The sequence below is a fragment of the Miscanthus floridulus genome, chromosome 9, assembly GCF_019320115.1.
Source record: "Miscanthus floridulus cultivar M001 chromosome 9, ASM1932011v1, whole genome shotgun sequence".
NCBI lineage: Eukaryota > Viridiplantae > Streptophyta > Magnoliopsida > Poales > Poaceae > Miscanthus > Miscanthus floridulus.
Window position 1 is genome coordinate 23783639 of NC_089588.1, and position 14796 is coordinate 23798434.

At 38.4% G+C, this 14796-nt stretch overlaps 1 protein-coding gene and 1 long non-coding RNA gene across 2 annotated transcripts; one reads left to right on the top strand and one right to left on the bottom strand.

The window, feature by feature from the left end:
• Positions 1–1201: 1201 nt before the first annotated feature.
• On the top strand, positions 1202–3362 carry LOC136481568 (uncharacterized). The gene is made up of 5 exons (XR_010764767.1): positions 1202–1266; positions 1422–1478; positions 2502–2557; positions 2668–2721; positions 3111–3362. It is a non-coding gene; the product is annotated as an uncharacterized lncRNA (long non-coding RNA).
• Positions 3363–9446: 6084 nt separating this feature from the next.
• On the bottom strand, positions 9447–11612 carry LOC136479476 (uncharacterized). Its single transcript, XM_066477335.1, has 2 exons — positions 10887–11612; positions 9447–10763 (listed from the first exon to the last, which is right to left on the bottom strand). The coding sequence occupies exons 1-2, from the start codon at positions 11610–11612 to the stop codon at positions 9447–9449; spliced, it is 2043 nt and encodes a 680-aa protein (XP_066333432.1).
• Between the last annotated feature and the right edge of the window lie 3184 nt (positions 11613–14796).

Here is a 14796-nt window from a genome sequence, read left to right on the forward strand (position 1 = left end):
GCAATCCTTTGGACTGATAGCAGACTGCAACAATAGGGGGTACAGGTACTCTCCAATTTTTATCCCTGCACACTCATTTTCTTTCTATGCTTGCTCTAGGTCATGCGCTCCAGATCCAAATTTGAGACTATCATGCATGTAGATTGAGACACTACTATATAGTCTGTAGCTTTCTTCATATTAGATTCAGTTTTTTTTTTGGCTATCCATCAAAGCAATGACACTCCGATAAGTCATTTTAGATTAACCTAATGAACATGAACTTATTCCACCTGATTCCACTAAATTCATTGTTCTTTTTAAATGGGAAAGCTGCACACTATATATTGTCCATAACAGATCCATTCGTTTTCTTGCAATGGGAACACATGTGTGTCTTCGATTGCCAAAATATGTTGTTCTTTCCGTAAATTTGATCACCTGATTGTTCCCATTAATCCCCATCCCCATCTCCATATTTGTTTTCCATATCCATACATCTGTAAATGGAAAACAGCTCTGTAAATACAATGCTCTGTTCTATTTCTTCCTCCCTAAGATTTTTATTTGATTATGCCTCTGATCCCTTTAATTCATTTTTTCTGGGTACGTAATTATTTTTATTATACGTAGGGTTGCTGCTCTGGAAAAAAAACTCTTAAAGGTAGTGTTCTAGGTAGCAGTCACTATATTATTTGAGCATTTTGCTCAAGTAATTGCAGAAATTTATTATGTTAAGAATTAATATCAATATCATTACATGATTGCCTGCTAATTTATTATAGTTTCTAATACCAGTGTATGATTGCCTACTTACTTATTATATATAATTATCCCCTCCCAAAAGAGGTTGGCAAGCCGATATTTATACATTTCCTTTTCCATTTTCTTTTGCACAAATTCCTTGTTTGAACCATGGCTTAGACCGCCAGTACACACTTCTACCTCTTTGATGATTCAGTTCACCATCACAACTGAACTGGTTTGATGACAATCACATCAAATTTGCCAGTGCCTAACATTTATCATCGCATCTTGGGCTTACCAATCTTTCAGACCTCGGTTCTACCATGATGGTGTAAGGTTCACTTACTACAATGATACCTACCGCTTGTGCTTTTAGTCATGCTGATAGACATGTATATTGGTTAACCTTTGCTAAATACCTGTATTGTTAATCATGCTATATGCACTAACCCTAGCTATATATTGTCCAATTGCCGGTTCGGCCTCCTGAGGTCCTGAAGAAAGAGGAGGGGTTCGGCTAATTTTTGAGATATCATTTTGGTCAGTTCTTGTGACTCTGCTTGTGAAGTGTTTGCACATTCTGTCCACTGCAATCAGATTAGAAACCAGCTGAATGGATTCTTATGTAAATTCTCCTATCTCCTGATTTGCAAAATGAATCATATTGTTTCAGAATTTTGCTTTATTTGTTGAAGCCCAGTGTATAAACACTAACGTTGCCATGTTTCGTACGGTCCCCTACTCCATAGAAGGTACGATGCTACCTCCGAATAATGGTGCTCTATTTTTAGAGTACAATTATTTTATATGCAATGATGTCAAAGCTTGATTCCTTTATAAAGCAATGGTCTCAGATCTTAAATGCGTTTAGTTGTTGAGATAGAATAGAACGGATCAATGAAATTTAGTGATTTGACTATGTCCATGGCCAGTTGGTGCTTGGTAAAATCCATTACAAATTCCTCAATTATTTCTATGTGGATTTGTTAGAAATTAAACTCACTTAATTACTTCTACCTATTTTTTAGCCTTTTTTTGTTCAGTTAGATTTCCTGCGTATCCAGTTCATTGCTGAGCCAACAAACATGATGTCAGATCTTTATCAGATTCGAAATATAGAGTTTTCTTAATGACTGATACTGTAACGGTTACAAACCATAATTCAATTTTTTTTAGTTCAGCAGCAGCAAGGATTCAATGCATGATTTAGGTTGCTCACAATTAACTTAATTTTTCGTCATGGCCAAAGTTGGATGGAAATTACAAAAGAATGATTTCGGGTTTGTGCATCATTAATAGTCCATTCAGACATAGAAGAAGCCTTCAGCTGGTATATGATGCCTGTCGTTGCTCTGTTCGAAAATAATAAGTTTGTTACCACATTAAAGCTGATGTCTTCAAATCAGTGTTTTTAAAGTTTAGTGTTGTCATCTCCCATTGTTCTCATGTATATGCAACGACATTGGTTGACAATGTCTAGGTATAAATAGTATATGAAAAAATGGTCCACTTAATAATGAGAGCCAGTACAAAATATTTTGCTAATGGGGTTCGGATTTGCTAGGTGTTCTACTTGCAGCGTATTTGTACAGCGAAACTGGTCCAAGAATATTGAGGGAGCCATTTTAAAATCAATTCTGTTTTCACAATCCTATGACTGAAAAATGATGTCTTCACATGATTTGTTGGTCGTTCTATTACTGACCACACCCCAAACCTGATGATGTATCTATTGATGTATCTATTTCTATTCATCTCTGTCTACTTTCTTGCAGGTCTGAAACAACTTCAACTAAGGTCCTGTGGAGCAACTAGATTAGAAAGTGAACTGGTGAGCTCATTTGCTTCTATAGACTGCTATAAGCGAATTTCTATTCCATTACATGATGTCCTATGGATCAACTACCCCATTAAATGATTTTTTCAGCAATTATTATGTAGGCTGCCATAAGCAAAGCTCTATTCTACAGCAAACTTCGCCTGGTTTATTTACAGGTTTGCAGCTGCCTTGCTATCCATTTACAGTAGGAATTTTGTAGCTATTTTTTATTGCAAAAAAGACCACGAGTTTACATCTCATGCTTGGGCATAATTAATAAGCCTGAAATCTATTTGTTATACCTGATTAGCTACTATGCAAAATCAGTAGGATGGTACCCTTGCTTATAGTCTCAGTTTGTGCCTTTCAAAGTAGCTATCTTGTCTACTTGCACAATTGCTTAATTTACATATTACATGAAATTTATTGTATATCCGGAACAATTGCTTAGTATACCTGAAAAAAATGCTTCCACAACTTTCGCAAACAAATACTATTGTATGGATTTTATCTTGCTTAATAAAACTGATGGATTTTATCTTGCTTAATAAAACTGCTTCTTCAGGACAACAGTTGAGGAGACAGTAAGGGTGCTAAATGGAGGCATGGGATCGTACACTCACACATAAGTTTTTACCTCTAATTTGTGTGCCCTTTAATTAGTGCTTGAGTTGACATCCCCTTTGATGAAATTATGTTCCACCCTTCCTAAGAGCTGACACAGTGGAATGGTAGCTATTTTGATCCATGACTTTATGCTCGGCCCCCTCAAGATCCTGCCATGTACGCTTACACAAGATATCCAGGAGATGGAAATTACAAGCAACAGCCACCATAGCAGGTCCCTGCACAACAGGTAACCATGTTTCTAAAAGACCTACAACAACAGCTCAGTCGTGCAGCTGTGTTGCACTAAGATGGCTTGTTTCTCCCTTCGCAGTAAAAATAATGGAGACACAAGCAGAATTATTTGCAAAGCTGCCGCACTGTACTTTGGAGAACAACCTCAATGCGTTATTGGCATGAGAAACTCTCATTACCTTTTGAGCTGCTATATGTGTGTGACCTTTGCCACAACTATGATTCTCTAAACTGCTTTGCAGTCAATAGACTGACCCATTCAAGAAAGTTGCTGCTGTTAATAGCCTAAATGGCTTTTCGGAGTTTTTTTTGCTGCAAGCTGAATTTGCTGCTTCTTTTTAGCATCATGAACCTGTACTTTACATTAAACACTTGGATCACTGTTCTGATCTGCTGGTTCAAGTGTTTGGAAATTGTAACCTGTTGCACAGTGTCTTTGAATGACAATATCTGCTGAGGTGCATCTTCTATCTGGAAGTTGATTTGCAATTTATATAGTACAATATAATTGCAACTGACTGTATCTTATAAACCTAAAGATATTCATTTGCGCTCGCGCGTGGGGGCGCGGCCTATGTATAATTAGAACTATGAACCTTGACTGTAATGTTCATGTGAATTATCTCGCAAATTGTTTCACTTCACACAGAACCCACTTATGAAACCTCAATGGTCACCTATCTGGGCGCGCAGACTATACTGTTTGCATAAAAAAAACGTAGCAACAAACTTTTACGTATTCCTTCCTCATACAGCCCCTGTAACGCTAGCCTAAAAGCTTTGTTTCCTCGCGCGCGCCTTGTATCTTGCTTCCAGTAATTTGTTAACATGGTGGTACACTCTATTTTTTCAGAGAAACAAGAGGCAGTCAGGAAGCTGATGGAGACCTCAGGTATCTATGAATCTTTTTTCTAGATCTCTGAATGTCTTCCCTCCTAATGCTACAGCTGTCATATCCTCCATTGATTATTATATGCCTTTAATACGTTGGGGCTAAAGAGAATTCAGGGTGTAGTTTTTTTAGAGCAAGGTGGTGCTGGAGGTTTTGTCGGTATCAAATTGAAAAGTCCTGAAATGAAACGTGTGTGTGCTTCTATGGAATAATTGCATTATGGTTCTACCTCTGCTTTCTATTAGGTAACTAAAGGTACATGTACAGATAAAAAGCGGTATGCATTTCCATCAATTTTGTACCATTAAATGGTGCATTAACAACTGTGTTCCCTAGACTAAATATAGTGGCCTGATCCTATTCATGGCTGCTGATATGCAGGTTCTTTCCCTTATCAGGATCTCGGGTTGATGATATTTGTAGCTCATTCTAAGGTATCCTGTTTCTTTGATGTTAGGTTCTCATAGTACATGCTCATTTCTTTTTATTAATCTTACATATAGCGCCATGATCCTTTTCATGGACAAGTGCTCTGCCAATTTGAGTTTTTCAATGGTTCTTCCACAAACATACCATGTCACAATTCTTTGACTGCCTCATCCAATAAGAGATTGAGAAATGTATCATGATCCGTGTTAGGATTCGATTCCTATATTTTTTTAGATTCAACGCTTTTCCTTGTGTTCTATTTTTTAGATTTAAGAGGAATATATATCAACTGAGTTTAGGATAATAGGTACATTTAACTATGCCTAGCTTTACCCACTGTTAACATGATTTCACCATGATATGATATTTTATTACAATCTAGGTTTACCGTACACACATTATTCTTCAATTTAGTTTGCAAACAAATAATAGTACTGAGTCCTATTTTTTGCGTTTCAGTATTGGCAGCCATTCATCAATAATTTAACGTACCCACTGATCACAGCTTGCTAAGAGAACTTCCTATTTACATCGGCACCATCATGCATCGCCTATCACCAGACCTTCACCAGCACCACCACACATCAGCAGCGCTACTACCACCGAAGACAACTATTTGTGTACACCGGCTTAGAGATCAGCTACCGTGTATAGCTTTTCCACAATAAAATACTTATCCCTGTAATATATTTCAATAGACCTGTATAACCTCTGAACGTGCTACCGCGCGAGCGCGCGGAATCGCGCGCCAATCGACTAGTGTCTACTAAGGACATGGATATAGAACTCCTAGCTAATCTATCCGCATCGAACTTCGGGCAGGCGAACTACCATGGAATTTGGGCTTTTTCCGAAGCTGTGGTGTGTGGTGGACCATGCTAGATTTGCATTCGGTCGGTCAGGCCAAGCCATGAGGTAACACGAGCCATTAGGCCATCCTCTCAAATAGGAGGAGTACGGATTGGGGCTGGCCCAGTTTTGAGCACAATGCCCACGGGCTAGGTTTAACGCACGGATCAAAGACATTGAGGCCCACTAAGTAAGGTGATATGTGCAATGTAGTAGCCCTTAAAAATGGATCATTTTCTTTTTCAGCCCGTGGTGGTCAGAAACCGGTCTGGATTGGCTTGTCTAAAAAAGGCAAACTGGTTTCCCATTAAAATATTGATTTTCGTAAAGAAAATACTTCAACTTGACACGTGATTATCATATTAACATGGGACGATACACTGACTGTCAGTGGGCTGAAAATTTTAAAAGAGTAAATTGCACTGGTGGCCTCTAAACTATTATACGATTCTCATCCAGGTTCTCAAACTATGAAATTGCATATTTAGATCATAAACTATTTAAGTATACCACCATCCGGGTCCAAACACAGCCACACCACAGTCCACTAGCTGACGTGGAGCTCCAGCGTAGAACGGACATGTGGATGGTAAGCTCATAATTATAGGAACAATTCATGTGATTCCCACTAAGTCCCAAACTATAAAATAACTCACAAGGGTCACTAATCTATCAAAGTACGCCAATCCCAATCCACCTCTTGAGCACTCCATCGGTCAGTACGGTTGAACTAGGGACATACTTGTGGGTTTTGTTGACAAATGTGTGCTAAGACACGTCACTCACTTACGAAAATATGGAACAACTAGCCGCCAACATACCCGGCTGGTCAGTTGCTCCATGTCACCATAAGTGATTGAGGTGTCTTAGCACGGACTTGACAACAATGCCCGCACAACGCGTCTCCTGATCCAACAGTCCTGGCAGATGGTGTCAATACATGGCTTTGTTGTCAAAAGTAATAATGAACTTCATTACATACATATGGTCACTAAAGTTGTCTAAGAGCATGGATCCACGGATTACTATGAGTGAATTATGATCAAATTAAAGGGATGTGTAGTAGCACTACCGGAAACCGGCACTTTACCGAGTGCCGGAATCTTTGCCGAGTATATTTTATCGGGCACTCGGCAAAGACGGCTTTGCCAAGTGTTTTTTTCGACACTTGGCAAAGTTGGCTTTGCCGAGTGTTTTTTTTTTGCACTCGGCAAAGATGTATTTTGCCGAGTGCCATTTTTCGGCACTCGGCAAAATGCGTCTTTGCCGAGTGCCTTTTTTCTGGCACTCGGCAAAGATGTATTTTGCCGAGTGCCATTTTTTGGCACTCGGCAAAATGCGTCTTTGCCGAGTGCCTTTTTTTGGCACTCGGCAAATAGGCATTTTGCCGTGTGCATTTTTTTTGCCCTCGACAAATTATTTTTTCAAAGCAAATTTTGAGGCCCGAAATGAATTCAAATGAAAAACTTATCAACTACAAAGTTGCATAACTTCTCAAGATCTACAAAGTTTATTTTGGTCATTTCTTCATTTGACAAAACGACAATAACGTTGTTCATAAAATCTACATCTCTCTCATATGTCTCATATTAGTTTCACGAAAGTAGAAGAGGGATATATAAGATTTGTGAATAATGTTACTACCACTATGTTGGATGAACAAATGACCAAAATAAACTTTGTAGATCTTGAGAAGTTATGAAATTTTGTAGTTGGCAACATTTTGATTTGAAATCACCTTGTCATGCAAAAACGGCGTTTGAATTTAAAAATTTTAAAATTTGAATTTTTCAAAAGACCTCGGATGGAAAAACTTCCTAAACAAAAATTGTAGATCTCCAAAAGTTATGAAACTATGTAGTTGACAACTTTTTGATTTGAAATCATCTTATCATGCAAAACTACGTTTGAATCTCTCAAATTTAAAATTTAAATTTTTCAAACGACCTCGGATGGAAAAACTTCCTAAATGAAAATTATAGATCTCGAAAAGTTATGAAACTTTATAGTTGACCACTTTTTGATTTGAATTCGTTTAGAGCCTCAAACAAGCAATTTACTCTCGGTTTAATATAATATATGAGGATAGATAACGGAATTTAGACACAAGTGACAGTGTAGTGCAGTGGTAGAGCAACAGACGCGTGAGGCAGAGGTCATGAGTTCGAATCCCACCGGCCGCGTTAGCCGTGAATTTTGGGCAAAAAAATGCAGCGACTTTGATGACCGGTGGCAGCCCTTCCTGAAATTTTTTTTTGCTATTATTTTTGGGTTTTTTTCGCATTTTCATTTTGCCGAGTGTAAATCTTTACCGAGTGCTTTTCCGGCACTCGGCAAAGGCTTCTTTGCTGATTAATTCTTTGTCGAGTGCCCTTTGCCGAGTGTATTTCGGGCTTTGCCGAGTGCCGCAGACACTCGGCAAAGTGCCGGTTTCCAGTAGTGTAGATTCTAGCCTCCTCTTTCTATGGGTTTGTTCTGTTCTCCACAGTGGAAAAAAATCTGAATTGGTCATTCTTGTAACTAGCTAGAAGATGATCGATGACGCCTTAATACGGTAACTAACGCACGTGCCAATTAAAGCATTAATCTCTTTAATTACATCAAAAAAGTGGAATACCAACACATATATGTATAGCCAGATGAAATCCAAATATATAGCAGTACTACTCACTGCTCAGATGAAATGCATTTATTAGCTGATCAATCGCTAGCATCAGTGCTAGACCTTTCAAGTATCAGAGATAGATCGATGGTGCATGCGTGCAAGCAATCGCAGACCCATTGTCTTCTTTTCCAATGCATGCAGGGATCCTTCCTCCCGGTAGTGCCCACAAGATCTGTGTATCACGCATATGGATCCATGGTGTGTCTCGTTACCTCACGCGAAGGTGCAGTAGCCCCTTTCGGTAAGAAGGCCCATGCGGCGTGCCATCGCCAGCCTTGCTTGCCAACACCCAAAGGCACCACACGCAGCAGCAGAGATCGATCGAGCAAGCATCACCGCATCATGCATAGGCATGTGATGATCATGACAGAATCGAAAGGAGAAGAAGCTCTCTGCTTACATGCTGTCTGTTTTACATCATATCATCAGTTGATCCATGAACATCTATCGATCGGATCCCTTGGGCCGACCGGGATAGATATTGGACTGGCTGGCAGATGGTCGGCAAGATATCATCTGGAACCTGGACGGCATCACGCGGCAGAAGTATAATGTGAGTGAAGGGTCCCGATTTTCAGGGAAAAAGCAGCAGCTGAAAGATGCATGCATGGTCCATGCATGCACGAATTGGAAGAAGAAAAAGAGAGGCCATCGCGCGGCCATGATGGGCGAGAAGAAGGCTACTGCCAAAGTACATGCACCTTTATTTGTGCATCAAACCACAAAGGGGACGCGTGGTACGGCTTCATTTGTTTAGTCACTAGTTACAGCAAAGTTTGCTTGCATCTCCAAAGGTTACGGTCAGCGCCGGTCCTGAGTTTTTCGAGGCCATGGTCGAGAACTAATATGGAGGCCCATAGTCTACTTTCAAAAAATTATTTATATAGATTTTTTATAGATATATATAGTCTCACAAATACACATCAATTTAGATAATATTCAAAACACCAAAAAAGCTTATATATAATCTCTCAAAGTTAATAAAATGGACATATGTAATAATATATTACTTACTTGGCACTTGACACTATCTAAAGCAATTTCTTCTTACATTTCGAGGTGCAAAATCATTGATTATACTATTGATATCGATCTCATCCAACAACTTCTTCTCGATGCATAAAGTCGCCAAGCCATTTAGCCTTTCTTGAGACATTGTTGACCTCAAATAGTTCTTCAATAATTTTAACTTTGAAAAGCTTCTTTCAGCTGATGCGACCGTCACAGGAACAGTAAATAAGATCCGATAAGCAATGGAAATATATTATACAATCCAACTCTCTGACATGCTTGAAAATCTCCATAGCAGACAATGTACCTTCTGGCAATGTGAATTTCAAAATCTTCAATTCAGAAATAAGATCATGTACCTCAACATCGGATGATCCATCAACCGAAATTTTTTTGGCAAATTTAGTGCAACACTCTTCAAGTTCAGTATCATCTAATGACTTTAGGGCAGTTGAGCTCATTAAGAAACCAAATATATCTTTAAACTCCATGAGTTTATCAAATCTATGATTTAAAGAAGATCTTGCCATATCAACCACAACATTAAAATATTCGACTTCAAAAGCCTTCTCAGCGTCTAGAATTTCTTCTTGGCAATCACTTTCGTCAAATTGTTTCTTCCTCGTACCACAACGTTTTACTGGAAATGATGCCTTTACACCCATGTCAGATGCAATGCCTTTGGCCATAATCAGACTAGAAGAAAACCCTTCATTTCTGTATGTCTCAAAGTATTGTTTCATACCTTGTATTTGCTGCAATGTAGAGTCAATGCACATGTCTGGCGACTGCAACTTCTTGCCCACTTTATTCACGGCAAATAAAATATCATTCCAGATAACCATACCAAGTATAAACTCAAATTTTCCAATGGCCTCAAATAAAGTTTTTGCATCACTTTTATCTTTAGCATCAGGATCATGACGTAACTCAGATAAAGCTGCTCTTATCTCAGTAGCTTGATATCTTATTGCTGAAACACTTTTGATTCGACTCTCCCAGCGAGTATTGGACAATGATTTCACAGTTAAACTGGGAACATGTTTCAGCAAAGCATTCCACCTTTTTGTAGAACTAGCAAAAAGCACATATATGCGTTGAACAATACCAAAAAATGACTCAGCTTTACCACATGTTTTGGTTGCCATATCACTTAGAGTAAGATTGAGACTATGACAAGCACATGGCATATACAATGCTCTTGGATTGATATCAGTTAACCTTTTCTGTACTCCTTGGTGTTTTCCTTTCATGTTTGAACCATTGTCATAGCCTTGACCTCTTATATCATCAATATTAAGTCCGAAGGAGTTAATAGCATCAACCAGTACATTAAAAAGCCCCAAACCAGATGTATCATCCACCTTCAAGAACCCCAAAAAATATTCCTCAACTTTTATTTGGGCATCAGACAAATTAACACATCGAACTAACAAAGTCATTTGTTCTTGATGGCTCACATCAGGGGTGCAATCAAGAATAATGGAAAAATACTTGGCCTCTTTAACAACCTTTATAATAGAGCTTGTGATATTAGCAGCCAAGAGAGAAATCAACTCATTCTAAATTTTATGACTAAGATAATGATAATGAATTTCTTTGTTCTGAATACGTCTGAGGTGATCTTGCATTACAAAATCAAATTCTGCTATCATCTCGGCAACAGCTAAGAAATTGCCATTACTTGGATTGTAAAGTTGCTCATTGCTTCTTCTAAAAGCCAAGCTGCGTTTGCCAAGAAATTTCACAATTGCAACTATCCTTATTAAAACTTGCCTCAAACGTTCTTTCTCCTTTGTGATTTGTTGCTGCAATTCTTTGTCAATTGTTTCCTTTTTCCGTAGTCTAGCTCTCATTTCATTCCAACTGTTCATATTCCTAATATGCTCAGGACTATTTTCATGCTCTCTAAGCTTCTGACTAATGTGCCTCCAATTACTATAGCCATCATTTGCTAAGCCACTCGTACTGCTAGACTTGAAGATCTTACAACATAAACAAAATGCTTTGTCAACATTCTTTGAATAAACTAACCATTTTCTATCGTGTAACTCTCCGTTGCTTAGTTTTCTAAAATAATGGCCATATGAAAAATGTCTTGACTCAGCATCATGAGGGAATTCAATGTTCTCTTCTCTTATAGGCCCCTTCTCAACTAATATGTCTCGTGCCTTATTATCAAGTTTATCCCAATTGCTTGGATCATATATATCCGAAGTGTAAACTGGCTGCTCATCAATACTAGTAGATTGTTCTTGCGCACCCGATGCAGGAACGGTGTTCTCAGGGTCACTTACATTGTTATCACCGACGCCGATGTCAACATTTTCTTCATCATTCTCATTAGTTGCTACATCCATAGCAACTATCGCCAACTCATCAGGATTCGTCGAAGCAGCCGTACTAGTCTTGAAAATTTATCAAGAGATCCTCTCAGTGATTCTGTCAATGCTGCAGCATTTCTTTTCCGTTTCCTTTTGGAAGCACCCGATTCAAACTTTCTCGATGACATTATATCCAAATCCTAAAATTAAATAAACGATAGACAATTATAGTTTACAATTATAAGGGTATGTAGGCTACAATAAATAAATTAATCATCAATATGTTACTGTCAAACTGAGCGGTGCTTACCTATGGATGTGATCCTCTCTGTCCTGTGCAGTGGTTTGATACTTTGATCCAGTTAATCCGTGATGATTGATGAACTGAAGCGGCTGCAAATGGATCAGGGATCACGGATGAGGATGATGGGAATTGGGATCGAAATTGAACGAGCAACATCTGCATCTGCATCTGCTCGATCACGGATGATGACGATTACCTCTGGCGGCCGCACGGTCAGGTCGTTCGCGAGGTGAATGGAAACTGAAGCGTCGAAGGGCCTCTTCCTTGACTTTTGCTTGCTTCTATATTTAGCCAACAGCCCAATAGGCAACACGCAGCAATCAAAAGCCCATGTATATATGTATTATAGACAAAATCGTATATATATATACTAGTACCTACTATATGGGGAGAGGCCCACCAAATTTAGAGACCAGGGTCGGCCGCACACCCTGCCCACCCCCAGGGCCGGCCCTGGTTACGGTTATCATGAGAAGTAGTAGATCCCACAGATGGATGCTCGAACTGGAAGCTACCTAGTAAGGTAAGATCGACTACAAACATTATTCCACAAAAGGAGGAGCATGAGCGTCGATATGATCGATGACGATGTATTTGTATATGTACTTACTTCATGTTGAAAAACCGGGTTTTGAACCTCCCCGATGGACGTGTGGGGAACTGGCCCCCACTGTTTTTTGCCTTCAAAAAACCTCTCTGGTGGACACCGGATTTATTTCACATGGTCCACCCACCAAAGAAAAACCAAGATATAGACTAGAGAAAAACCAAGATATATGCTCTATTAGATTTGATTCTTGCTATTTTCTTTCAAAGGGTGTTAATGGGGTGCATGCTAAATTCGTTGGTACTCCAATTATGGGCACAAAGAAAAAAGTTATTTGGGTACCAAATAGTTTAATAAAAAGAATTTTTTTTTGAAAAATGACACAGTAAACACAAAAGCTCACAACACGCACGCACACTCACCCCTATGAACACACATACGCAAACCCTATCCCTATGAGCACCTTCGAAGGACTGAGCCAACAGATCTTGAGATTCACAAAGTCACCACTGGCGCCTCGTTGTCGACGAGGACATCGGCTACCACTAAAAGCATAGCGCCCTTAAATCCTGGAATAAATCCAGGAAAATATGAGCACTCATATTAATTCAAGGACTTGAACCCGGGTGGGCAGGTTCCACCACAAGAAACCTAACCAACTAATCTATGATAAGCTCCTTTGTAGGTTAACTCCAACGCCCAAAGAAAGCATTGAGTATTTGATGGTGGGTGCAGTTATCACAAGATCTTCAACTCAATTGATACAAATGGTTGTTATGATTATGATAGTATCATATTTAGTGACAGTGACAAGGGCAATGAACGGTTTTGGTAAAATTCCTATCTCAAATGATCTTTCAATATCCAATGTGTTAATAGTAGAAAGCTTGAATTTCAATTTACTATTGGCTACGCAAAAGGATTTGGACTCCAATGGGCTAAGCAAAAGAGGATTTTTAGTCCTCTACTCTAACCAGCTTTATGTGATTTGGAGTTCAAATGCAAAAGAAAGAAAAAACAGTGTAACCTAATCAGGAGTGATGCTCCCATTCAATATTTTCCTCACGCATCATTAATTTATATTTGTAAATACTTATCTTAATATTAATTCACCCCACAATTTGCATATCTATGTTGTTGAAAATTCAAAGTTGTCTAACTGTTGAGGATGATTATTTTCAAAATGTTTCTTACCTTTAGAAATATTTACCGCCTCAAGTTTGAGAGTTCCATCGTTTCGTATTTTCATCTCAAATCAGCTCAGGAATTAGTTAATATTGTGGAGTTATGAAAGGGCAAATTTGAGATTCCATATATTATTCAAATGCATGCTCTTTTTTTTTTGAACTTGAAATGCATGCACTTTTTGATCGATAGTATTATAGTAGTATTCATTAAAGAAATTAAAGGTAAAAGATTGCCTGGGCCTTCTACACAGTGATTCCTTGTGGAGACTGCCTAATCATATCTTGTGAACACGCACCTTTTCAGTAGTGTACTTTTCTGTCACACACATCACCTTTCTTTAACTTTTCCTCATACATATACTATAATCTTCATCCGCTTTTATTGTTCCTTCGATTCGATCTGTCCCGTGCCCCCTAAGTCCTTTAATTCATATATATAATCTTGGAAACTATCTAGCTCACGGTCGAGATGATACATATATGGAACTATCACATTATAATAGTGATCAATATGCATGCCAAAACATAAATATTTCTTATGTATATAGACATAATCTTTGTTGCAAATTATTGTGAGGTTGATGATTACCGTTTTTTCACAAATGATTAATATAAAGTACTTTTTTTGCGACAAGTATATAAAGTACATGACCTTGTCGCAAACAATGACTACGGCCATCTAGTGAATCACTACATGTGATTCTAGTGTTATTGTTTCCCATGATGCTTAATTCCACTGATATTTTTTTTCTTTGAAACAATTTAGTGTCACTGATATTTTGTCATATCAAAAAATTTATACACCTGTGCCACCGTGATCTCAGGCAAATAAATAATTAGTGAGATCTTTTTAGGCTGTCATGTTGTTCCCTTTCTCTATTGATTTCCCTTTTTCCATTATTCAGTTGATCAGAATGGATGATTTGCTCCAGGGGGGCAATGGTGCTACACATTATTATGCTACACGTGTGACAACCAATTAGTTGTGCAATTGCCCTCTGAGGTGATGCTCGTACGGCAAAGATCTGAAGAAAGATTAAAAAAATACATGAGCAAAATCTCCTTAAGAGAGAGGACAATGTATATTTATAGGAAATTTGTTTGTGTCTAAAAGAAGAGAGTTGAAAGTTGAACAAATGCAGGTCACCCGGATAGCTCCATTAATTTGTTAATAATTCGGAA

Bases quoted from the DNA above. Each gene is read 5' to 3' on its own strand.
- LOC136479476 (XM_066477335.1), bottom strand. From the start codon at position 11,612: ATGGATGTAGCAACTAATGAGAATGATGAAGAAAATGTTGACATCGGC. The intron at 10,764-10,886 runs GTAATGCAAGAT...TCTATTATAAAG, and splicing joins TGATAGCAGAATTTGATTTT to GTTGTTAAAGAGGCCAAGTA.